At 39.1% G+C, this 27,074-nt stretch overlaps 2 protein-coding genes across 2 annotated transcripts in view; both read left to right on the top strand.

Annotated features, from left to right (window-relative positions):
* pacs2 (phosphofurin acidic cluster sorting protein 2) overlaps nt 1–1,941 on the top strand; it is a 65,989-nt gene extending 64,048 nt beyond the window's left edge. The window contains exon 25 of the mRNA XM_053335293.1: nt 328–1,941. Coding sequence (XP_053191268.1) covers nt 328–446 — 119 coding nt within the window. The 3' untranslated portion in view covers nt 447–1,941. The remainder of the gene's footprint in view (nt 1–327) is intronic.
* Nucleotides 1,942–4,849: 2,908 nt separating this feature from the next.
* dcaf5 (ddb1 and cul4 associated factor 5) lies at nt 4,850–24,307 on the top strand. The gene is made up of 9 exons (XM_053335294.1): nt 4,850–5,170; nt 8,098–8,241; nt 8,869–8,905; nt 9,550–9,689; nt 12,286–12,415; nt 14,180–14,393; nt 17,643–17,709; nt 19,801–19,928; nt 21,998–24,307. Exons 1-9 carry the CDS (start codon nt 4,954–4,956, stop codon nt 23,321–23,323), a joined length of 2,403 nt encoding a protein of 800 aa, XP_053191269.1. The 5' UTR covers nt 4,850–4,953; the 3' UTR covers nt 23,324–24,307.
* The last annotated feature ends 2,767 nt before the right edge of the window (nt 24,308–27,074 follow it).

Here is a 27,074-nt window from a genome sequence, read left to right as displayed (position 1 = left end):
GCGTATCCTCAGAGGAATCTCAGCAGTTTTAGTGTTCAGTTTAGTCTTCAGTGTTTCTCATTATTTCAACCTGCTGATTAAAAGATGTAAGGAATGGTTGTTTTATATGCAATATTATCACCACACGTTGAAGGATGGTGAGTGCTGTATCTTCTGACATATTTAAAGTACTTCAATCAATCAATAGATGATAAAATAATATAAAATAATAGTTGCAGCCCCTCTTTGAGCATTAATAGTATTTAATATGCAGTGGTGCTCAGGATAGTACAACTAAGCCCTGTTAAAGTAAACAAACAGTGATATTTGTTTCACCTCTCCCTGCAGTGCTGATTGATGGCGTTGAGTGGAACGATGTCAAGTTTTTCCAGCTGGCGGCTCAGTGGTCCTCACACGTCAAACACTTCCCCATCGGGATCTTTGGACACTCAAAAGGCCCTTACTAGCAGCACCTAAGAGACTGAAAAGCTGAGGACAGCTCTCCTTTCCCGTCCCGTCCCGTCCCGTCCCGTCCCTCTCCCTCGTGCCAACAGCTTTTAACCTCCTCCTCTTCCTCCTCCCTGTTTTCTCCATGCACTTGTCTATTCTGCAGTCTTAATTTAAGCTCCTGCTTTTACCTGTTGCATTTGTCCGATTATTTAATCTTTTGCGTGTTTTTTTAATTTTCTATTTATGTAAAAACCTCTCAAGGCAAAGCTGCCAAGGGAATATTTCTTTACTCTGCTTTTTAAAAGAAAAAAAAATCCTGCTGATGTTTTTTAGATTTTTGAGGGGAAAAAAATCTTAATTATATAATAATTAGTAAGACTTCTAACCTTTAATATACTGTAGTGCCCATGTTTCACCCTTTGCCATTGTTTTATTTGGTGAGGTTGGATTTAAGCACTTGGCCAGCACAATTAATCAAGAATATATTAAAATATACAAGAGCAGCTGCCTTGTAACGAAGTGGAGGAGGTGATGGTCATCTGATTTTCTAACCGTGGCGAACAGGTTTTGGATCCTCAACTTCAGTGACTGTTGTGGACTCCAGACTCGACGTCTTAACCCCCGAAGAAGAAAAGATAAATGGCCCCTGAACTTTGGCTCTCTGGACTCAATGAAGAAATCTTATGTGCAATAGACTGAATACTGTGTGAATGCATTTCAGAATAATAACCTGGCACTGTTAGTAGAGGACACCTCGCTCTTAGTTGTGACTCTCACTTTAACCCCCGCCCCTCCTCCCCTTCTTCTTTACTTTCTCCTCCTGGTAACTCGGCTCGAGGTTTGAAGAGTTTTTGCTCCAAAATGAAGCATGAAATTAGAAGATAAAGTCAAATCGGTTGAATAATAGCACAAAATTAACTACTTTTTAGACAGAAGTACAAAGAGAAAAGAGGATAGGTTGACATTTTGGGAAATACTCTTATTCACTTTTTTGCTGAGGGTTGGATGCGAATATCGATGCTACTTTTATTTCTATATTGTAAATATGATGCTACCAAATTAAAAATGTGATGCATGGCAGTTACCGTAATCAAGTAATATTGAACTGAATATGAAACATTTTGAATATTGAAATATTGCGACAATAGTCCGACTTAGCACACATCTCAGAGCCAGGGAGAGCAGCAGGTGAGCGAACTGTCACTCACAGCTGTCAATCATCGCACACAGCAGATATCAAAGCTACTTTAAGTCTTCAAATCTGATTAACGGAGCAATAATTTCCACCAGCACACTTATTAGAGGGCTTATCGAATTTAGCAATTGAGATCATAAAGACTTATAATTGACCTAGTATTTCTAGAGAGAAGTTGGCCCTTTTTGAATGAGAGTCTGTTGGAGCGAGCATTAAGCGGCCGTCGTGGTTTTGCACTTTAAGGTCTTTCAGCTTCAAGCTGCGGCAGTTGCACAAAAACCACATAAAACCACAATTTATCAGTCTTACACTTTGGTTCTTGTTTGATTTAAACAAACAAGACATAATATGTTGAAATGACATTAAGAGTTGCTGGAGCCAGGCTAGCTATCTTTACACTTGGCTAAGCTAACTGGTTGCTAGCTAGTGGCTAAGCTAACTGGGTGCTAGTTGCTAAGCTAACTGGGTGCTCGTTGCTAAGCTAACTGGGTGCTAGTTGTAGCTTCATATTTAACAGACAGATATAAGAGTACTATCACTCCTTTCATGTTACTTTTGGCAAGAAAGCGAGCAGGCATATCTCCCAAAATGTCAAATTATTCCTCAAAGTTTGGTTTATAAAAAGAAAATAACAGAGTACTACCTCTGTATGAAGCAATGAGGCAATGAGCTTGTTGAGGTTTGTTTCCTAAAATGTTTCTTTTGGACTGAACTCTTCCTCAAGCGCCACACTCCTCCGACACACTCCATATCTTTTGCAAAAAGCAAATGTTACTTTTGCCAAAGGAAATGCTCATCAACTGCAGCTCACTCATTACCTGTGTGGTATTATAGATGACTTCATAAATGTAGAGGTGAATGTATTGAAGGTACCTTAATGTAAAGCACTTTTAAATGTTTGTCCTTTATAGATTAGTATGTTAAAACTTGCTCCCGGGGGGAAAACCTGCAGGTACGACATGGACAGAAACGATCTGTCGTGTATCTGAGCTGAACGGCAGCACAACGCAGTGGTGACGTGGCATCGTTCATATGCAAAGTAAACCAAGCATCTGCATCTCCTCAGTGCTGTAATATCACTTTACGCTCAGTGTGAGGCCTCGTTTTAGACTTTAGTTTAATATTCTGTAAGGTTAGCCTAGAATGTGTACGTGATGTTAACATTTCAAAAAAATGTTCTATCAGTAGATTTTTTCTCCATCTTTTTGTTGAATATTACGCATAAAACAAAAAAAGTATTTTGCTTAAAAATTTCTTTCAGTAGCAGTTTCATTATAACCTTTGCCAATGTCTTGATAAGTGCCTAAATTTGCTTAATTTTGACAAATCAATATAAATAAATGTCCCAGCTAACATGGTGCTGATTCTGGTCTGACAACAACAAAATATCTCAGTACAGTGCGTTGATATTGCATCATATATACACATGCAGTCAAGCCTGTTTATTCATACTTTGCTAAAATAAAAAAGGGCCCTGCACATCATGGGAGGGAGGGAAGATCACACTCTGGCCATTTGGGTTTGAACTAATTAAACGAACGCTTGGTGTTGAGCATACACTCGTTTCTCTGTATAGAAGATGTTTTAAATGTTATGTTTTTTCATGTTGTCTCGGAAAAAAAGGCTTGTTGAAACCGAAAGTTCCCCTAAAGACTACCACTGTAATCCCAGACACTGGGAGTAATAAAACTACTATACACACTAAAACGTCCTTTTCTGTCCATGTGTGAGTTACTTTTCTGTTTCCTGCTCGGGAAATGGATGAAATCAGTGGTGTAGTAGCAAATTAAAAAAGGGAATAAATTATTTAAATTCAGTCTTGACTTTGGGAAAAGGAGCTTGAGGAAACTATTTCACCACAAGGTCCTTTTAGCAGCGTTAACTAATGATCTTCATCAAAAGAAGAGCTACTAAATGAACCTCACTGATGTTTCTGTGGTCAAAAATAACCTTTGAGTTGCAGCTTTTAAGGCTACATGGATGAAAAATCACTAAAGTGCTGAACTAGTACTGTACAGTAGCACAACACCAGTATTTGATTTTTTTAAACACATTTTTCACACAGAAGGAGGACTGTGGACTTTATCTCCCATCATAAGTGTATTATGAAGTGATCTAATGGTCAGTATGAACAGGAGGAATGATTACAGCAAGAAAAAAATATTTCAATGTTAATTTGGGTACCTTGAAAAACTGTGAATCCATCCCTTATATAAATATATTGTAAAGCTTACAGTAGTTATATGTTCATACATTCAGATACAGAATAAATGAAATGTTTTATATTGAGTTAGACAATAAGGACAAAATCAAAAATATTATAATATTTTTGAATATATATAATATTTTTGACCAAGTACTGCAATATCGATATTTTGACTATTGTAAGGACTATTGGTGCGTTCACAAAATAAATACAATGAATGAATTTGTTGATAAATATCAATCATCAGTCATCTAGATATAATGACAAAGTGGGTAATCACAAATAATTGATCAGTCTGATAAATTCAGAAAATTATATACAGTATAATAATAATAATAATAATAGTAATAACTTTATTTATATAGCACCTTTTAAAAACAGTTTACAAAATACTTTTATAGATAAAGTAAAGACATACAACAAAGAGCAGTAACAAGGCTAACATTAACAAGATGGAAGCAGACAATGAAATACAGTAATGACATGATGAAAATATAAAAAAATAAAATAAAATATATTCAGGATATCGATATATTAGCTCATCAATATATTGCCCATTTTTTGTAAATTTGGTCAAGAGAAATAATTAAATATATCATTATCCAGTGAATCCAAACAATACACATATCCCCCAAATTAAATTAAAGTGAGTGTAGATATGATCAGCAATAAAAAAATAAAAAATCACTCCACATGTTATTATTGTTTTTTTATGCAAAGCAGAAAACAAAATGAATGCAGTAGGTAGCAGCAGCATTTTCAGTGTGACTTGTATTTGTTAATTGTGTTGTGTGTGTGTTGTTGCATTGAGCTGGAGCTGAGTGACAGACAGGGGGAGAGAGAGAGAGATCCTCCACCACCACCACCACCACCACCGGAGCAGGAAGCTGCTGCTGGGACTACCGTGCTGGTGAAGACAGAGCTGCTTTGCTTTGCTACAAAACAACGTCGACATCAGTAGCAGCAGCAGCAGCAGAGAAGAAGAGAAGAGGAGAGAAGAGGAGGAAGATATAATCCACCATAATGTAGAGCAGACAGCAGCACAGAGGACAACACAGGCACAAACTGCTGCAGCTACCAGCTTTGGTGAAAACAGAGGCGTTGTGTTTTTTGTACAATTTGCATGTGGAAAATGAAGGAGCTGAAGGGCTGCGGTATGCGGTCCTCGGTGGGCTTTCTGTCCCGCAGAGAGCTGACCGGGCAGCCGATCATGAAGGAGGAGTTTCAGCGGCGCAGGTTGGCCGGCTGCACGAGCCTCTACAAGAAGGACATGCTCGGACACTTCGGCTGTGTTAACGCCATTGAGTTCTCCAACAACGGAGGGGAATGGCTAGTGTCTGGTAAGTTGATGCTAAAGTTAGCTTAGCCTTTTTCTGAGCTAGCAGGGCTAATGTCAGTCTGCACACAGCCGAGCAGCAGCAACAGCAGTAGCAGCAGCAGCCAACCCCTAAAAAACTAAACCATAACCCCCTCCTCCTCCTCCAGGATCTGTCCCATATGTCAGCCTCATAACAAAGATCACTTGTGCATGTTTTCTTGGTTCTGGTTGGGGTCTAATCGAGGCTACCTCCTTGAAATCACAAAGCTATTTATGCTCCTCTGAGAGGATTAAAAACAATCATTTGGCCTAGTATGACAGTCTGAGGTTTGCCATTTTTTTTGTAGTGTGCTGAGGATGTTTACTTTGCACAATGAGGGCTGCTGTTGACTTAAAGTAGTCCTCCACTCAAAAAATGTTTGTTTTTTACTTGTTGTTGCTACACTTGGATATTTGAGCTTCACTGTGCATAATGATGTATGTGCAGAGGTTGGCAGTAAAGGGCTGTTTTCACATTTATCTGCTTTATTGTGAAAAGTTTCTCAGCTCATTTTTAAAGGTGGGTTTATGAGCAGGATTTGTGACACCATAACTATATTTTAATCCAACCTGCTCTGATGTCAAACCTCTTGTGCACATCCACTGAGGAGGCTTTTACACTGATCTGCACCCAGATCTGAGAGTACACTTGATCCCAAAGTCCAGTTTGTTTGATTAGTGGGAACACTGTGTACTAGGGCGGGGTATCGTTTAAAAAATTATAATACTAATACCAATCCAAGTATCCATCAAGTGATACTGATGAAACTTGGGTACTTCATTCAATACCAATCATTTGAATAGTAGCAGTGAATTTCATAAAATGCCACCACTCCTCCACATTTAAATGATTTGAATGAAGTGTATATTGAAAGTATTTTTTATTATGAATATTTATTACTGGAAGAACACTTGTGTTGATTAGCTGTGAGCAAATCCATACAAGTAGTCATGTTTTCTAGCTCTGGGTGCGAAAAGGATTGATTGCAGGTATCGTTTGACGAGAGGCGTATCGATTTATTTTGGTCGATACCTTGAAGGTATTGAGTACTGATACCCAGCCCCACTGTGTACCGTACATGGCATGGATCAGCCTGAGCACGGACCAATTAACTAATCCAATTAAAACATTGGTCTTGAGTACGGTTCATGTGTATTCAGGGGTTGCTTTCAAACCTCAACTTTGTGTGAAAATTACTGCACCAAAACATGGAAGTGGACTAGAAGAGTCTGTTTGTAGTTTGCAGATCTACACAACACGTCCACTTCACTACGATACACACCCCTGACCCCTAACCATGACCATCTCACTGCTCGTGCCTAAAGATAACTAAGTGGGTGTGCTGTGCAGATAAGACCTACTGGAGTTGGACTGCTATTAAGAATACAACGTCATAACTAGTGGACAGTCCCGTTCAAACATGGCTGCATAAAGGATCTATGAGAGGGTCGTTGTTGACATCCTGGGCTTAGGATCTTAGGATTGTTGTGCTTTTCTGCACAGGAGCGAAAACTGAAACAGGTAGTTGATGATGGAAGTGTGCTTTTCTTTTTATTCTTCCTACCGTACGCGTGTGCAGATATGTAAGTGTACTCAGGCATGAAACAACATCACTAATGTTGAAGCTGAGGGGGGGGGCAATCGCACTCAGCCACAGTACGAATCAATTGTACCAAATATGAAAACGCTCTGAGACATTACAGTGAAGTAGGAAACATCTTGAGTCCAGTAAATAATATAAATAATACAAATTTGCATCAATTCAATCAATATACACAAAACTTAAATTATTGTTCCAAGCAATTAGAGAGTATTTTTTTTGGAGGGAATCCTAAACTAGTAGCTGTGAGATTAAAGTACAATATTTCCTTTATTTATATCTTGAATTTTCTAAGTATAAAATAATAATAAGTTGAATATACCTCAGAGTTATACTTGAGTACTACTGGATACCACGTTTTGTTATTACACACATTTTGAGGTGGATTATTTTGGAATATCAGACACACATTATTGTCCCAAGCAGATTATTTATATATGTGTCTTATTACATATCTGGGAAGGATCTTTAATCTTTATGATCTTAACTCCTCCTGAGCACCTTGTTAACTTTGCCACCTTGATGACTGACAGATTTATACCTTTCTTGGCTAAATGAGTTTAATTATTAACTCTGGTGGAGAATGAACATGAATGACTGCTGCTCATGATCAACGTGTTGCACCACATGCATGAAGCAGAAGTAGCTTTTGAGTAGGGCTGCGACTAACTATTATTTTTTATTATTGATTCATCTGTGGTTTATTTTCTTGATGAATCATTTCACCTATAAAGTGGCCCAATATGGGGAAAGATGTTGATGACTGTTTCCTAAAGCCCAAGGTGACATCATCAAATATCCTGACCTAAAGTCTGTAACGTAAAGATATGTTAAATGTCGTAAATTACTAAATAAACCTTAAAATATTCACATTTTAGAAGCTGGAACAAGAGAATATGGACATTTTTCCATTAATTGGTTGTCAAAATAGTTGGTAATGAATTTTCCGTTAATGGACAAATCATTGCAGCTGTACTTTTAAAGACATGCATACAGTTAGAGCTGCAGCAACTAATCATTATTTTTTATTATTGATTATTTTCTTGCTTAATTATTTAGTTTAGTCGACCAAATGTCAAGAAATGGTGAAAAATGTTGATCACAAGCATAAGATGTAACTTAAAATGTCTTCAAAGATATTCAGTTTACCGTCACATTGGACTAAAAAAACTAAATATTCACTCATAAGAAGCTGGAACCACAGAATACAAATGGTTAATCGATTATCAGAATAGCTGCAGGTTAATTTGCAGCTCTACATACATCTCATTCACATTTGTAACTTTCTAAAACTGTTTGGTGTCTACAGGTGGAGACGACCGCCGGGTGCTCCTGTGGCACATGGAACAAGCCATCCATGCTCGGTCCAAGCCTGTGAAACTGAAAGGAGAACATCTGTCCAACATCTTCTGCCTGGCCTTCGACAGCACCAACAAGAAGGTCTTCTCCGGTGGTAAGAGCTATAATAAAAACTAGATCTGGTTTATGCTGCTCTGTCACAACAACCAAACTTCTAAGTCCTTGACCTAGAAATGTAAGTGTTGTTTGTCTGTCAGCGGCCAGATCTGATTAAATTAGAACATTTTGATGCACTCGCGATGCAACTCATAACAAGAAGCCACACTGCGAGTATAATGCAGTGAGATAAATGTTAAAGATCTGAATGAAACCTGATCTGATCAGAAGTAACTCTAGTACATAAAGTGTTTAAATGGTACATTACGTGCATTTAGGTAGCTGTCGTTATTCTGCATATTTCAGTGCACTAGAGTAATGTTGGGTCTAAATTATGAATAGGAATGTCAAAATTTTTATAATGCTGAAGTTGCATAAGTATAATATTTTGAAAGCATGTGGTTTGAGCCTTCCCACTGCTATGCAAATATATCTGTTGGTCTGATGACGCAGTTTTAAAGATTTCATTGTTTGTTGAGAGATAACTAACCAACCCACTCATTTTCTCCACACCTGGAGACAGTTTTGCATATCAGCACTTAGACTGAGGATGATACTGAACACCTGCATTCCTTCTTTCCCTTCACAATTTGTCTGTCGGCTGTTTTTTTTTTTTTTTTAACAGGAAATGATGAACAAGTGATTCTTCATGATGTTGAGAGGTGGGTTAAATAACTTTCATACCTGTAGTGCGCTGTACGTTTTAATTACACTGTGCATGTAAAGAGTTGAAAATTAGCAATAGTTATAAATTGCATCTATCAAATAAAATTAAAATTCAATTCAATCACTGCAGCATCACAACATATTGGTTTTTTTACCCCTCCTGTTGTCCTCGGGTCAATTTTGAACCAAGAGGGCGACCCAAGGAAATGAATTGGTTGTCAAAATAGTTGGTAATGAATTTTCTGTTAATGGACAAATCATTGACGCTGTACTTTTAAAGACATGCATACAGTTAGAGCTGCAACTAATCATTATTTTGACAGGCATTAACTCAAAACTTTGGTATAATTTAATTAAAATGAGTCCTGTTGATAATACTTTCCAAAAATATGTGTAAAACCTGTTGAAATAAGTTGGAATGAGGTTGGCTTAAATGGTCTAACACAGAATTGGGTGATAATTTATATCTTATGCTTTATAAACAGTCAAAATAGACCAATTTTTTGTCCTCTCAGGTCAGTTTTGACCCTAAAGGTTGACAGGAAGACAACAGGAGGGCTACAGGTTTATTTTTGGCTTAATCACTTTGCTAATGTGCTTGCACTGAGAACTAATATTTGAATGATTGTTGTTTTTCCAGAAGGGAAACTCTGAACGTGTTCCTGCACATCGATGCTGTGTACAGTCTGTCCGTCAGCCCGGTCAATGACAATGTGTTCGCCAGCTCGTCTGATGATGGACGCGTTCTTATCTGGGACACTCGTGAGCCGCCTCATGGAGGTAAAAGGAAATGCCATGTATGACCGTGTACAGCTCATTGGTTGGTAATAATAATAGGATTTTTATAGTTAGGTCAGGAATCAATTCAAAGCAGAGCCGTGTTTTAAGTTAGGGTTAGGGTTATGTAGTCGAAGCGTGTGGGGGGGAAAAGCAACTTCCTAATGACATTAACAGTTTTAGATATCTCAGATTGCTCATCGTCTGAAAATATACTCTGCTGGAATATGAGAGGCTTACAATGGATTAAGAGATGGTTATAGAAAAAATAAAAAAATCATGTGGCCTCAGCCTCGAAGCTTTTCTGCTCTGAGAGATAAATTAGTGAAAGACAAGACGCTCATATTAGTAAAAAGCTCCGTGGATCAGAGTAATAATTGACTTTATTTTAAAGATGTTTTTTTCTACATTTTTTATTGGATAATGTGCAGTTAACCCTTCATCATACCAACATAAATAACATAAGAACTACAGGCTTGGATCACATTGGACTCCAAGAATAAACTACTACAAAGCATCATCGCAAAATGTTTACTAATTTCTTCTCACAACAATATTAGTTATGAAATTAATGTAATCTGAAAGAAACTGATTATTATTTCAGGTTAATTTGTATTGTCTAAATATTGTCTAAAATGAAAATATGCTTTTATTTAATACAAATTGCAACTTTTAACCCAAGTGCACATCTTACCACACTGCCTTCAAAATGAGTGAGTGCCCCGCTCCCCCTGATGCTGTGTGATACTTTAAATGGCAAACATTAAGTCATTAAATAGTTCCAGCTATTAAAACTGCATAGGTGGAATTGTGTACCAATGTGTTTGAGTCCCTCAGGACCCCAGTAGATTGGTATTTTTAAAAAGCATTTATTAAAATAGAACAAAAAAACAATGATATGAAGTCATTAGGAACAAACTGAATGTCAAAGTCATGAAAAAGTTGGAATGATAGAATAAAGCAACTGTGAGATATTACAAAGGGTAAACCTCGGGGGTCTGTGCGTACCCCAGTCGGTAGGATTCAGGCTAAATGACTGGAATCAAACCAGTGACATTGTGTTTATATGACATGCTCAGTAACTATTCTGTTAGCAGCATGTTCCTAAAATTGACTTTCTTAAAATGAGAATATCTATTTTTGTATTTATCTAACCAGGAAAACCTCATTTTCCTGAGTGTCTTGGCAAAGATAGGCAGCAACAATGATGAATAGAGACAATCGACATAAAAATAGAGCACAGTGTCAGAGTGAAAACATGGCAGTGTCCGTCATGAAGTAAACTGATCAAATATTACAACCTGAAGACCAATAGATTCTTTAAAACAACCCAACGGCTGTATAGATGAACATGAGAGTGATGAACACAGTAGGTTGTAAAACAGTGGAGCCTGACAGATAATGGGTTTTTGGGTTTTTGGGGCTTATGTTGAAATTGGGATATTGGGAATAAAAAATATATTGTATTGATATACTGGCTAATAGTCTAAATATATAAACACACAGTTTTTGAAGTGATCCCTTAAATATCAAACACAAAGATATATAATATAGGTATGATATTTTACAGTTTAACAATAAACTTTATTGTCCAAAATGACAACAGTGCACTGAAACAGTAAACTTCACTGTAAATGTAAATGTGCATAAATAGAACTATATATAGGTGTGTGTGTATATATAAACTTGAATTAAGAAAAATGATCAAATGTACATATAAAAAATATACCCTACAACATATACACTGATACTGATATATCTGGGTTGGGCTAATATTGGGTGCTAATATCAGCCGACTGATGTAGCGGTCAGGCTCTATAAAATAACCCTTAAAATCATCGACAGCCACTTTTGAAGGCCGACAGATTATCGTAGCCAGTAATTTGAATTCCTGGAGAGAAACCAAATCAAATCAAATTGTTCCAGGCAGAAAATGAACCTTTACAATTGTCTGAGTGATAATAAAAATCCACAACCACAGCTCGTCTCTAAAGCATGTCTGCTCTCGTGGCTGTGATTGAAAACTCCTCACAGAGAATCATGCCGTGTATTTTAAGTGGCTCTGTTGCACTGAAATGGGCGCATAGTGCTTCCTGATGGGACTTGGTGAGACTTGTTGTTAACTTTAAAAATGCAGTGGATCATCTTGCATGACATTCACATCCGTCTATTTTAGAAGCTCTCCTTGTGGCCAAGTTGGCCTAATAATACATTTAGCAGAAATCAGTCTGCCGTAACTGCCAGCAGGTGTTTTTATGTCGCTCTGTTACAGCACTGAAGTCCCAGTTTAAAACGATGAAGTAACACAGAAATGTTTTATAGTGGAATGTTATTATCAATTTTACTGTAATGGCCATAAAGGTAATGCATCAGTACTCCTATAGCCTGGAGATGTTTGGAGACTGTGATGTAAGAAAATGTCTCTTCTGCTACTATTTAAGAGGAGTGCAACAGAAATTCAACATTACATAATAAAAAAAACATGATTTTTTTTTTCTAGCATGAATCTGACCAAAATAGATGAGATCCACAACAGAAGCCCCTCAGTGTTAATAATCATCTAATTTGAATGTTTTTTTTGATTATCTCGTCCTTTTAGAGCCTTTCTGCTTGGCCAGTTACCCCTCCGCCTTCCATAGTGTGATGTTCAACCCCGTCGAGCCCCGACTGCTGGCGACCGCCAACTCCAAGGAGGGCGTTGGATTATGGGACATCCGCAAGCCACGCAGGTTTGATTTTTTTTTTTTTTTTTTTTTTTTTTCCTGCTTTTTATATTTTGACCCAGTTTTTCACATAAGATGAAACTTTACTGTTTCCCCTGGGGAAATTAACTTTTGTTGCGGCAGCAGTGAAAATTATAATGGATTACAAACACACAAATAAACCACAGAGGTAATGAAAACAGTGAAAAAATAAACCCAATTAGAAAAAATAAAGCAATTAAAGTAGGAAAATGGACTAAAATAATTGTGAAGTTATGTAAATTTATGCTGCTGAGAATTTCTTCCCATAAGAAGTTTGGAAAGTGGCAGAAAATGTATTTATGTCCATTAATACGTTTATATTGTTACTTAAATTTAATGTTTGATAAATATTTTATTTGATCATGTGATTGAAACATTAGAAAGGAAATTCAATATTTTAACATTAATGTTATTTGGAAAGTTTGATGCTTAGAAATGTTGAAATTGAAAAAGAAAATTACTTGAAAATCTGTGTTTTATATTTTAAAGTATATATATATATATATATATATAATATCTGGATATATATTTATTTTATTATAGGATCTATTTACTGTCTGCAGAGAGTAAATGTTTCTCAGAGATGCTTCAGTCTGAGGAACGGCTCTTATTGTGATGCAGACTAATCCTGATGATGTCCACCAGGTGGCGCTGCTGTCTTACCATTTACTCACCACTCATCCTCTTACAGTTCGGGGGACTTTCTCAATGCAAAAACCAAATGTTTATACCAATAAAATGACTGTGAAAACACCAAGAGGACTCAGAGCGTGTTTACACTCTCAGGATAGAGTTCAGTCATTAGTATCAGTTGTAAAAGTAACACTGACTCATTTCTCTTCCTCCTCTGTTGGCTCTGAGGGAAAGTTCCAGTTACTCAATTCATAATTTTAAAAATGTCTCACAGTTTAAGAATGAAGTCAAATGCCTGTTTTATTCATGAGTGTTATAAGTGGCTTTAAAGTTCAGATAAGCTACAGACACACATATCAAGAAATCTCTGAGTAATCTCGTGTTTACCAACCAAACCAGTCTGTAATCACTTCATACCAAAAGAATACAAAGAAAAACAAGCGTCAAAAGACAGGAAGTGTTCCTGCTCAACAACTGTTTCATTAACCCTCGTGTCGTCCTCCCAGGTCAAATTGACCCCATTTCTTTTGACTGTTCCTTCCTTCCTCCCTTCCTCCCTCTTTCTTTAATTTTTCCTTTGTTCTTCCCCTCCTTCCCTCTTTCTCTGCTCCCTCCTCCTTCCATACTTCCTTCCTTCCATCTGTCCTTCTTTTCCTTCCTTCCATCTGTCCTTCTTTCCTTCCTTCTGTCCTTCTTTCCTTCCTTGCATCAATCCTTCTTTTCCTTCCTTCCTTCCATCTATCCTTCTTATCCTTCCTTCCATCTGTCCTTCCTCCCTTCTTTCCTTCCTTCCATCTATCCTTCTTTTCCTTCCTTCCTTCTGTCCTTCTTTCCTTCCTTCTGTCCTTCTTTTCCTTCCTTCCTCCTTACTTCCTTCCCCCTTTCTTCCCTCCCTCCTTTACTTCCTCATTCCTTCCTTCCTTCCTTCTTTCCTCCCTTCCTTCCTTCCTCAGTCCTTCCTTGATTTGAGGACAACAGGAGGGTTAAATAGTGGTTAACAGAGATGAACTTCTCTTCTTGAAGCTTCAATTTGTGATTTGTGAAGATTAAAAAAATGAGGATTGGTAGACAGAAACCTTAACTTATGTGATGTTTTCTCTTCTTCTGTCCCCTCAGCTCACTGCTGCGTTACGGAGGCAGCATGTCCCTGCAGAGCGCCATGAGTGTTCGCTTCAACAGCACCGGCACTCAGCTGCTGGCACTTCGGCGCCGCCTGCCGCCCGTCCTCTACGAGCTGCACTCACGCCTGCCCAGCTTCCAGTTCGACAACCAGGGCTACTTCAACTCCTGCACCATGAAAAGCTGCTGCTTCGCCGGGGACAAAGATCAGGTTGGTCCTCGGGTCACATAGACGCTAAAAACGAACTCGTCTTATAACAATAGAAAGTTAACAAACAATCATTATCCTCAAAATCAAAGCAGAACACAGTAAAAACACAACGAGGGAAGCAGATTGTAAGGCGTCCATTGTAAATCCTAAAGATGCCAACTTTAACAAAAATAACATACTGTATATATATCAGACTTACATAAATATGTATGAAATGTGATACAAGACGTCTGAAATGTTCCATTGCATGCACATGTGCAGCCATAAAATAAATGTCTTAAATATAATATATAGTGTTCATTGTAGCGTCTGATAGAGCAACCAGATACTGAATATCGAAGTGATGTCAAAGAGTAAAAATATAGTTTTATCTGACTCTGTGGTTACTTAAAAGGAAACTTTTTAGGAGAATATTGGGAACATATGGGATCAATAGAAAGAACAAAAATAGAAGAATATATTGTTTCCTTCTGTGAAATTGGGACATTTGGGTGTTGGAGGAACACCAGAAGCGGCTGGACTCAGCCAATGGTCCTCCCATAGGTCCTCCTCAGACATGACATCACCTCACAGTTATGTTTATTATGTTAACATTATCCTCTGGTGTCAGCAGAGCTCATGAAGGCTTAAAGAATGATCCTCTACATGGCCGAAGGTAGTTTTTAAACGTTACATAAGAGCGTCGTCATGGTGAGGTTGCTGGTTTGAATCCGCTCACCTGATGCTGAAGGTAGACGAGATAACTGATAGTCACAGAGGAGCTTTAGATCGAAGCTATTGATCTCTGATTGATCAGCAGAGACAGTAGAAGGGTCTTTTCTCCAGCTCACAGTTGTCTTTGAGTGTGGTGATAACAGTGATTTAATTAGTTTGTCCTATAAGAAAAGAAAAACCAAAGAATCCCTCTCATTGATTGTGTTTCTCAGTATACTGTATGTGCAAAGTTAAAGGCCTTTTACCCTCAAATCATTATATACATAGATTAATACATTGTATGCAACACTTTAGTCTGAAAACTGCATTTCAAAACATGATTAACCTTTTTATAATTTGTAATACGTATGTCTTTAAGTAAACTTATATAATAATTCAGTCATAGTGCAGCTGTATTACGTGTATTAAAATATCTGTTAATCAATTTGAGAGCGGTGGCTGGTTTCAATCTTGGGTTTTGAATATCTGTTTGAACATTTAGCTCAGGGATTGTTCCTGTTAGAAACATTTTTATTACATCTCTGTTCTAGCTTCTAGCAGCGTTTCATTAACATTTTATGGATGCTGTTTTTACTATTGGGTGTACATTTGGGTATTAGGCATCAGGAGGAGTTCAGTTAAATAATGATAATGAATTAAACATGCAACTAAATACATGATCTTCCTTCTCATAGCTGTTGGATTTTATAACTTTTTAATTGTCATACCTTTTTTAAAAGTTAACAGTTTTGAGTCAAACAAACTTGCTACAGCTGCCTTGTAGAGTTACACTGATGTCTTAACAGAGCTGATTTTACATCTGATATTTGTTTATCGCAACAAAGTACAGTCCAGAAATGAATATCGGCAGAAATATCATTATCATTATTACATCACTTTTTGCATTTTGAATTGTTATATATTGAATTCCCATCAGCCACAGACCAAAAACATGTAAGTTAGGTTATTGGTGACCCTCATTTTGTTGTAGATATGAATGCATCTCTATAATACATGTTTGCCCAGTGTTAGCAGAGAATGCCTCCAGCTCCCTCGTCACCCTTTAAGCAGCCAAGCAAAATGGATGGATGGATTTATTGAATTTGCCAGCTTTACCAAAAATGGACAATATAGTGTTCTTATCTTACCCATAAAACGTTTCTCTTTTGTTTTTCTATAAAATGTCATTGGTAGAGTTCACTCCCACTCTCACATAACTACGTGTGACCACTTGACAGCCGCACACTTTCAGTCTGACATCAAAACCAAGACGTGCAAATTAAATCTTCCATGGACCGTACGTGTTACATGTCAGTTTTAGTATGAGAGGAAATAAGAAGATGTGGTGAGATGAACCTTTACATGTGACAACAGGACGCGATAGAGGTTTGACCAGATGATTTTACATGCAGGAACTTTATCCCACCGTACCACCATTTCTCTCTCAGCACTCCCACTTCTCAGAAACGTCGTCATACAGACCCAAAACCACAGACACTGGAGGATTTTCTCAGAGTGGTGTGAAAGCAGAGGTAGAAAGTTGCAACCTACCAGATTAAATTGATGGAAAGGAAAGAAAAGGGGGAGTTATGGGTGTGACATTCCTACTTGACGTGTCCTCTGGGAACCTGAGGCGTAGCACACAGGTGTTCACTTGAGACTTTGCTCATGTGCCCTGAAGCTACTATTATCTGAGTAACAGTCTATGTATTTAAGGAATAATGATTTTTCATCACCACACATGTGGCATGTACGTCTTCATCTAAAAGATAAGGATGATTACTGTTTTTCAAGTAATTACAAGTGAGTAAAAGGGTTAAAAAGTGAAAATGGATATTCTCTGCAAAGTCTAGCTGAATATTTACAGAAGAAAATTAAAGACATTTGTTTAAACGTTTGGCTGATAAGACTTGACAAGACAATGCCTAAAAAAAATGCAAATGATTTAACAAAAATGTGCCTCAAGATGGTAAAATAAGGCTAGACAAACATCCAGCTTGAACAGAAAGACGGAAAGAAAGAAGGAAGGAAGAAAAATGGAGGGAAAATACTTTTTAAAACCAACCAAACCAACCTCTCGCCAAATACTTGAAAGAAAACATTTTATAAACCTAAAAATTGGCAAATCAAACAGCCAGGCATGTCAGTGCTGGAATAACTAACCCATTACAGAGAAAACAGTTTCTAGCTCTTATTCTTCCTCTACATGTTGCTTTAAAACATGTATGTGTAAGAACAGAAAGCATCCACCACTATCCAACCCTGCTCCTGTCAGAACTTACCTTAAGCGACAGGTTTAAGTGAAACCATCTGTTTACAAAGTCTAATAACAGTTCAGCTGAGGAGCAGGAGCTGTGCTGAGGTCAGACTGTCATGTCATGTCAACATGGCGTTTGATCGCTTGTTAGGAGACACAGCACCGTGATAAGATCTCAACCATATATTGAATCCCCAGGGTTTGTCTCTCCCAGTGTGTATTTAGATCAAATTTACCTTTCTCTTGAGGTTTGTGCTTAAAATCACTAAAACGTACTTTTGTTTTTTGTTTTCCCTCAGTACATTTTGTCCGGGTCAGATGACTTCAACCTCTACATGTGGAAAATCCCAAAGGATCCAGAAGCAGGTGAGTTATTCAGTCTGTCTGCATGGGCCTCGTATTTATGTGGATGTGTGCTTATGTTCAGTAGTATAATTTAATAACCCTGATATTCCCAAGGTGAGATGGTTAAATCTTTTCTGTCTCTGCACAGTAGTGGAACTTTTTTTTTTCTTTGTTGTCTTTGTGTTTTTTGGTTTGTTTAAGTTCTCGCTGTTCACATTCGAGGGCTTTTTAAAAGAAATGAACGACGACTTGTTTGCGGCTTGTTTGTCGGATAAAGTTTTGGTGCCGACAATCAGCAAGGTTAAATATTTCAGTGGCGTCTGAGAAGGCAAAACAAACCTGATACCAGCTGCTGTAGCTTTTTAACCACAGATGGACTTCTCTGCGCTCATTCAGCCCAGACTTTGGTTTGTCCTCAGTTAATTTGGTCAAAACATACCTTCCAGACATGAGTAACTATCAGATATCCTTTATCAACATCTGTCTCAAATCTGAAAGTATTTCTCTTGGAATATTAAAGGCTAAATAAATAACCACCAAGTAGAAAAGAGAAAAAATATCTTAAGCTATAATTTGTTAAAGGGGACATGTGCACATTGTTAGCTCTATATTTATATACTGGGTCTCCACTAGAAACTCTTTGATGAATTACAGTAATAAAAAGACTCATATAACTTATATAACTTATACTGGCCCTTAATGCAGCCCCTCAGCTCAGCCTCTGTATGAAACAAGCCGTTTTACCTCCTGTCTCTTTAAGGCCGCCCTCCCAATGAGCATGCTCTCTTCGGATTGGTCCGCTTCAGGAAATTGCCCCCTGAGCAGACTTCTGGAGGCTACATTAACAAATAATAGGAGCAGGATTTAACTCCTTTTTTCTTGTTCTTTACTTGAAATGTCAACTTCTCAAGTACATTTTCACCGAAATATGAGAACATGGAGTGATTTTAGCAACAACCTGAACAACAAAGGAACGGACAGCTGATGAGGAAATAGGGGTAACATTTCAAATTTAGCTTTTGGCTTCCAAGGAACATTTTTTCATACGGTCACAGCAAGTTTATCGTACATTTTTCCCCCTGAAGATTTATTTTTGGGCATTTATTTGAAAGTAGATGGCATAGAGAGAGAGAAGAGAATGATATAAAGCAAAGGTCTCTTGCTGGAACGCTCAAACGAGAGATGCTGCGTTTATGCAGAATGTGCGGTATCTACTCAGCTACCAAAGTACTCCCAAGTTTATGGACCTTTGACCATGTTTAACATAGATATCCTACATCTTAACAGCATAAAAATAACAGAACATCACTCAAGTAACCCTCAAAAACTTAATTAGGGCTGTTTGGGTGTGTTTTAATCAGATTTGTTTGACAGTGATCTACGAAAACCCATAAACTGTCATCCTGATTGGTGCACAGAAACACGTGACATCATCTTTTCCCCAATTGAGTTCCACCAACTTGAGACGAGAAGATCACAGAGGGGAAAAAAACCCGACCGAAAACTGTTCCAACTCGGGCATAAAATAGCGTGTTTATGTAGGATCCTGTTACTCACAGTAAGAAGCTTGAAGGCCTTTTTAAGCACTCGAGTTTTCTTGAATTTTTAATGTTCCCACCTGCCCAAACTGACCAAAAAAAAAAAGAAACGGTAAATGCTGAAAAGTAAGAATTAAAGCCTACACATGCCGTATGCTTACTGCGAACACGCCTCAAATCTAATTACACTGGGAAGAAAATCCCACCAAAACGCAGCCATCCAAGATTGCGGTGGTTTTCTAGCTCTGTGGCACCTCCTGACACATTTATGGATTTCATTTTCCTGCGGAGTTACTCACACTGAAAATATGTGCGCCAGACCTATTCGGTGTCAGACTAATGGCACACTACGAGGATTACATTACTGTTCTTACTACTGTTGTATTTCACAGTCTGTGTTTTCTGGAAGAAGATCCAGAAGCAGGTTTAATAATTGTGGCTGTGTTGCTTGAATGTGTTTGCCTCAATAAATCTCTGTCTTATGTTTTTTCTCTTTGGCTGCTGTGTGTTTTATGTGTTTTATCAGCAAACCCACATCCTGTTGTTCTGTTCTTTTTTTTTTTTTTTTTTAAAGGCGGCGCTGGTCGTGTGGTGAACGGGGCTTTTATGGTTCTAAAGGGTCACCGCTCTATAGTGAACCAGGTCCGCTTCAACCCTCACACCTACATGATCTGCTCCTCCGGTGTGGAGAAAGTCATCAAGGTCAGTTAAAGAATATAAATCCACACGTCATTTTTTTTCCCCCCTCCAGAAATACTTGATTAAGTCATTTTTTTGAGGCTTGGATCAGATCCCAAAAGGTGAGTAAGAGCTTGATGGATGGAGGAAGATGTAGCGGTTACATTTTTTTTTTTTTTTTCTGTAAGTGTACATCCCGACATTTAACTCCTCAGACGTTCAGAGAGTTAGACGTGCCCTCAAGTGAGACATTGATCTCAGATGATACAGCGCAGTAACTGACAGAGCTCTGACTTCCCTGTGTGTAATAGATGGATTTCTCCCGATCATTGACTGTAGTCTGAAACAGATGATAGTGTCCAAAGCTGGGTCACAGGAAGACTGAAATGGTTCAATAGATACAGTATTTCAGAAACCAGACCCAGACTATAATATACTGCCAGGCTCTCTATAGTTATTGTATGGTAGCCTGGATCATTGTGTGATAGAGGGCTCACCGGTAAGTCTCTAAAGTTCCCACTGCAGCTCAGATTTGAGCAGTCTGTAACATCTGTATTTTTAAAATTAAAACCATAAATCCATCATGTTATATTTCTTACAATAAAACCTCCGCTGTTATTCTTCTCAGTCTTCTCAAGCAGCTCATTTTGATCTGTCGATGTCTTCGATTTCATTTTCAGACCCGAAACAACTTAATTTATCTCAATTGTACCGCAGAAGCTCGAAGCCCAAATCAGTGATAAACACACACACACACACACACACACACACACACACACACACACACACACACACACACAGTCGATAAGGAAGAAAGTAATAAATAACTTTAATCACAAAGCTTAAAACTATGAAGGCTGTAAACTTTTGAAAAAATTGGATGTGGAATAGTTAATAAACACATTCATTATAATTATAAATGCCAAGCAAGCAACAATCTAAAAAGATACACAAAGTAATGAGGCCATGCAAGCATAAAAAAGCATTAACACAACACCCCTAAGAGGATTTGAAAAGTCGGACAGCAGAGAGGATAAAAGACTCTGAGAGGAGTCTGCTGTTAAAGAGCTACTCATCTCAGCATAAAGGTTTTTACACTTTGTGGAATAACGAGCACAGCACAACAGCAGCTGTGTGTTATGATTCTTATTCACTTCTACACATCACTGAGCGATGATGATGATTCACCGTATTGTCCTGGTGTTGACCTTGTGCAGAGATTAGGCAGCTTTTGATGACTTCTCACCGTTGTATGACTGAGTCTGTTCGTGCATCATCAGTCAGCTGACGGCCTTTGCTTACAGAAACAGAACATATTGATTTGTTAATCTTTACTCTTATGAGTGAGCATTCAGTTGCTCTTTTTTAGCCAGATAGATAAAACAAGCTAACAGACTGAGTGTTACAGGCTTAACGTCAGCATATAACAGTTGTTAGGTTGGATGGAAACTTGCAGCACAATAGTCTGATTAATGACTGAAGGCACACCTAACATCTGTCACATGGGCAGACAACATTAGTCAACATCATCTTCACCTCATGGTGCTACAATGATTTACCCTTGTGTACGTTTTTGTGCAAATATTGCTCAAACACTTTTTTACATCAGTAAATAAAATGGCATGCACATCCATATAGTTTAAACAGAGTGTAAATGTCTGAAACGCTCTTGACTCCTCAGACTATGATTTTCTCAGATTAAGGTAATCAGAATATGCAGTTTCTTATATAACAGGTTTAGTGTCAGAATATTATAGTACAAGTAAACCTTTTTGTAGTAGAAGAAACTCATTTATCATACTAAAGCATTCACACAACAGTGAGACATTTTTCTTCTTTTTTTTGCCCACACAGTAACATCAGCTCTCTGTTTTGTGTGTTTCACTGTGCAGTGTGAAAGCTGATACAGGTCCAGGTGTTCTGCAGTGAGAAGCAGTAACAGGGAATCTCCATAACTGCGTTCTCTCACTTTGACTTTTTCTCCTCATCATTTTTCATTTTGTCATTCTGGGGTTCCCAATCCGCCCAACTTTAAATCTTTCCTCTGTTCTCTCCACCCCCCCCCCCCTTTCCGTCCTTTCAACCCACCCCAGGTGTGGAGTCCCTACCAGCAGCCCGACAGTCTTGGAGACCTGGATGGCCGCGTGGAGGACAAGTCACGCAGCCTCTACACCCACGAGGAGTACATCAGTCTGGTGCTCAACAGCGGCAGCGGTCTGTCTCATGACTACGTCAGCCAGTCCATCCAGGAAGACCCACGCATGATGGCTTTCTTTGACTCGCTGGTGCGTCGAGAGATTGAGGGCTGGAGCTCGGACTCTGACAGCGACCTGAGCGAGGAGGCCATCATGCAGCTCCATGCCCGTGGCCGCCGCACTACGCGAGCTACACCAACGGCTCCTGTTGTTACCTCGGCTGCTGTTGCTGCTGCTGCCGCTGCTGTTGCTGCTGCTCATCACAGTGACTCCGATAACTCTTCCTCCTCCTCCCTGGCTGGACCGGATGCATCAGGAGGGGAAGAGCCAGCCGCAGCAGATGGCGAGGAGCGGCCGAGGAGGCGAAGCAGGCATCAGTCTGGCTTCCTGGTGAACGAGGACTCAGACTCAAGTGAGTTTTGGCTCGACCCCATGCCTCGCCCTCGCTCTCCGAGCCCCCGGGAGAACTCCACACTGTCTAGCCCCACCTCCTCTCCTTCACTTCCTGTTGGAGCCTCCAGCTCCTCGACTTCCACCTCCAGCTCCAGCAGTGACGACGAGGAGCGTCGCAGCGCAGTGAGGCGGCGCAACGTGATGAGGCGGCGACGCATGCATGTGGTCTCAAGAGCGGAGGAGCGACCCGAGTCTGTACAGGCTCTGTTTTCAGCGATCGACTCCTGCAGTTACCCGTCAATCTCAATCGATGACCTGTCTTCCTCCTCGTCCACCGAGGGACAAAACTCTCTGGAAGTAAAGCCCTGCATCAGCGGCGGCAGAAACGAGGACAAATGTCTGAGCCCTTCGGACTTTGTGTGTCTGAGCCCAGTAATGTCTCCTGAGAGTCAAGAGAATGAGGAAGGGAGTGACAGGACTGAGCTGGGAAGACATTCAGCTGCATCTCCTCCATCACTGGATGCACACAGGACTGAAGGGAGGGCCTTTTTAGACAGCTCTGACAGCGGAGAGGCGTGTAGCAGCTCGGTGGTTGTAGACACTCAGAGCCGACTTAGCCCTGGAGTGAATGGGCAGCACAGGACTGTGGTAGCTGGATACATGAGTGAGAACCTCCATGCCTCCTCAGAATCAGAGGAAGAGACGAGGCCACAGAGAGACGGGCCGTCCTCTCAAAAAGGCCCGGCACAGAGCGCTCTGAAACGGACTCATATGAGATCAGAAGAGTTCGAATCAGGATCCTCACCCTCGGAAAAGAAGTTAAAAACATAGTGACACGTTTTTCTCTCAACCCCGGAAATAAATCATTTGTTAACAGACTTAATTTAGGAAGTGGGTTTTCTATGGGTTTTTACAACTCACGCTTTTTCATTTTGCGTCCTTGTTGAAGTTGTGTGACAAATATGAACCTGCACTGCTGACGAGCAGAAGACATTAAGGATCTGAAAAAAAAGAAGATGCGGTTAATTTTTGTTTTAGAACAAATTAATTAGACTGTCGTCATTCTTGCGGTCAAACCACAGACGACATTAAAAGATGGCGAGTAAAAAAGACGAGCTAAATATTGTCGATAACAAAGATATTTTAAGTGAAGCGCTAGTCCTTTATTTTCCTGCAGCATCAGTGTTTCTTTCTCATGCTCTGGTTGTTGCAAAAAGCTCCACCCAGGATTTGGAGCACCTCCAACCATAACAAAAAAGAAAAAACAAGTCTTATGGAGGACAAAGGCTTTGCAGCATTTTAATTTCTTGTGTTTCACACTGAGCGTAAATCTGATTGGGTTTATTTTCATTTTTAAGTGATTCTCAGCTGAGACTGCTTCAGGGTGCCTGAAGAATTGACTGCGTCTCCATAGAAGTCCTAAGGAGCACCATTTGTTTAAGCTGTGCATTGAGAATGATGCTTTCAGTGTCTCTACCAATTGTTTTTGTCTCATTATCCAGCCCCTGGGTACCATTAAAAGCCAACGCTCGCTTTTGTTTCCTTGCAATTAAAGAACCATTTGTTCTCCAGTGATAATGCTACAACTTCTTCCTGCGGCTGCACTGATTTTACAGTCTGTGTGAATCCTGAGATATTTACTCATTCTGACCCATGCCTGTCTTGAAATACTGGAAAACAAGTTATTTTATTGTAGATTTTGACCCTCAAGTACCAACTCCTAACCAGGTTGTCATGGCAACACAGCCTCAACTCCCCTGTGAAAGAAATGTGAAGCCCGTTCAGTCGACTGTGACCCTGAACAACCGGTGTCGGCAAGTGTAGAAAATATTTTATTGAATGAACCAGAAGCCATCTTTGATTTGATTAACATAATAGTTGTAGCTTTTTTTTAGCAGTCGACACACATTTACATCGATGTGAATTACAACAGCGCTTCAGAAGAAAGTGAAAACTGTTTTATTACAGAACACAAATGTCCACATCTCTGTGCAAGAAACGGATATTATAAGTATAGTTAGATACAATACAGAAGTCTTGGGCCACTTTGAAAAAAATGACAGCAAAAGCCACAAGGTCCATTTTTATTGCTGTTGTGAAGCTTTCGGTCTTAACACATGATCTTCCTCAGCAGATAGAGTTATAGTGGGATTATAGACGTGAAGATTTTGAAGCACTTCTCTTTCTTTGTGTAACTTCAAGTTTTAAATACAGAAAATAAACAGAAAATATTACACATGACACATACAATGATTATAAATAGTCTGTCTCAATGGCTCAATAAGTGCGCCATTTTTGCCACCGTTTTCCACCTAAATCTGTTTGGAGGTGTATGGAATAAGTTATTTGCTCTAAGACATGTAGATGTTTTACAATTTTAACAAAAGTATCTGTGGTGGGACAGTTTTCTCTGGAGCCAAAAGCAATTCTTGTCTTTATGGGTTTAAACCTATGCCTGCTGAGGAAGATCCAGTGATAGAGTTGAAAGCCCAAGAATAGCTACTAAACGTGGTGATGTTTTGTGTTGTGTGTTGTTTCCAACGTTGAATATAAAGTTTCAATCTTTAAAAAGTGAATACAGTATGAGATGTCAGTGGTTGCAGCTCTACTTTATAAAGCGTTTCAGCGTTAAAGACTAAAGTTTCTCGGGTGGCCTGAGACTTCTTGCTAATCAGCTGACAACCTCTCTGCTGATATGCAATCAAACGATAAGCATAACACGTCTATGCAGTGCTGAGTATTGTAGTATCATATCCGCCAGGGGTGTAACCAAAATATTTGACATTCTGAGGTTGCAGTCCACAAAATCCACCCTCCACTCTGTTAATCATGTCTTAAATGTCTTAAAACTTCTCTTTTTTCACTTCTAGAAAATACAATTTATTTGGATAAATTATGAATCCTTTATGTATTTATTTAATTTGGCTTAAAAGTAGTCAAATTTAGATAGTTTGAGTCTAAAAATACTAGAATTGGCCAATTAGATAACCAGCATGTGTAACTGTTAAACTGTAAAACCCCCAAATTCATAAGAGACACGACCTCAACGCTCTGAATTGTAGCTGCTCGTCTGATGTCTACTGTTGGGATTTGGTCACTTAATTATCACATTTGGTCACCAGATTACATCAATTAGGTTGAATATTAAGTAGATTTACACCTTAAGGCAAAACATTCCTCAACAAGACAAGACATTGACCAGTCATGATGTGAATCACCATAAATGGACTAGTTTGATGTTTTTTCGCCTACTCAGATTCCCCTCAAACAGTGTAATGATTGTCCACGAAGGGCAATGATGTCATCGCCCGTCTGAGGAAACTGCGATGCCAGTTGTCTCCCGTCTACAGCCTGAACTATTCTTCACTCTCCTGCCAGACAAAAGCACACTACCAGAGGGCATACCAGTGGTTGTTAGGAAAGCTCACACACACACACACACACACACACACACACACTCACACACCAGACATTAAAAAAAAAAAGGAAAAACCCAACACGTGGTACAGTATCATGGGCTGGTGGGTGAAATTGTAATCTGAAGGCACACAGAAATTCAGTAGAGGGTTGTTAAATTGTTTGTACTACCCTTCTTTGTCAAAATAATCTCCTCTACTTGTTCAGACAATTTCTCAGTGTGGCCGTCACTTATCTGCAGGAAGTACAGTAACACCCTTCAGTTAACCCCCATGCTTCCCCTGAGACGAGGATTCAGAATAGGCATATTATATACTTCAGGGTTGTTTACATTGTGACTGGAGTGTGCCGGCTGGGTCGCGTATAGCTTAATGATTAATTACAGGCTGCTGATGTTAGAAGTGTATAGAGCCAGAGAAGCTAACAATACTTTATAATTACTTTACACAGGCGGGACATCAATGAAAAGTATTTGAAGAAGTTGATTTTTATGAATTCCTGTTTTAAAGCATTACGTCCCATATCTTTTACACTCACTCTTTGGCTGGAACAACACTTATTACTGAACTTACAATGCACTTTTTTATCTTTATTTATTCAGGGAAGGTTAACTGGTTATGAGTGCTCTTTTGCAGAAACACCCCTCCCTTATAGGTCACGTTCATAAGCAGGGGGGGTTACAAGGAGGCGGAGTACAACCACAGCCTTTGAGGACATCCAGTGAAGCAAGCATGGGTTTAGTCAGATGCACCACAATCGCATGGGAGGGGACATGATATTCTTTTCAGTTTCTTGAGTCAGATCCTGTGTTTGACCCCTTCAGCCTCCAGCAGAAGCTAGCCACCACCCACTGCTGCATTATGTCGCAAAAGGAGCAAAACTCTCCCCTCATGTCATGTCTTCTTATCCTCTGCTGGGTTGCTCCTATAGTCTGTTTGCTCACAGATGGTTGTTTGGCTCATGTTGTTTGACCACAAACCCAAACACATGTACAACTCAATGGGATTATCGTGTTCGTTCTGCACTATCCCATACAAGGCTTAGCTTTAACAGCAAGGACAGCTATTTAAGAATTCCCCTCCCAACATGACTGGAATACCTTGGGAATGTGCCAGAGACCAGTAAGAGCCAAACGCACCATCTCTTCACATGACCTGTGCCTCAG

Source organism: Scomber japonicus, chromosome 16 (genome assembly GCF_027409825.1).
Source record: "Scomber japonicus isolate fScoJap1 chromosome 16, fScoJap1.pri, whole genome shotgun sequence".
In the NCBI taxonomy this organism is placed as follows: Eukaryota; Metazoa; Chordata; class Actinopteri; order Scombriformes; family Scombridae; genus Scomber; species Scomber japonicus.
This window is presented reverse-complemented; position numbering and strand designations above follow the sequence as displayed.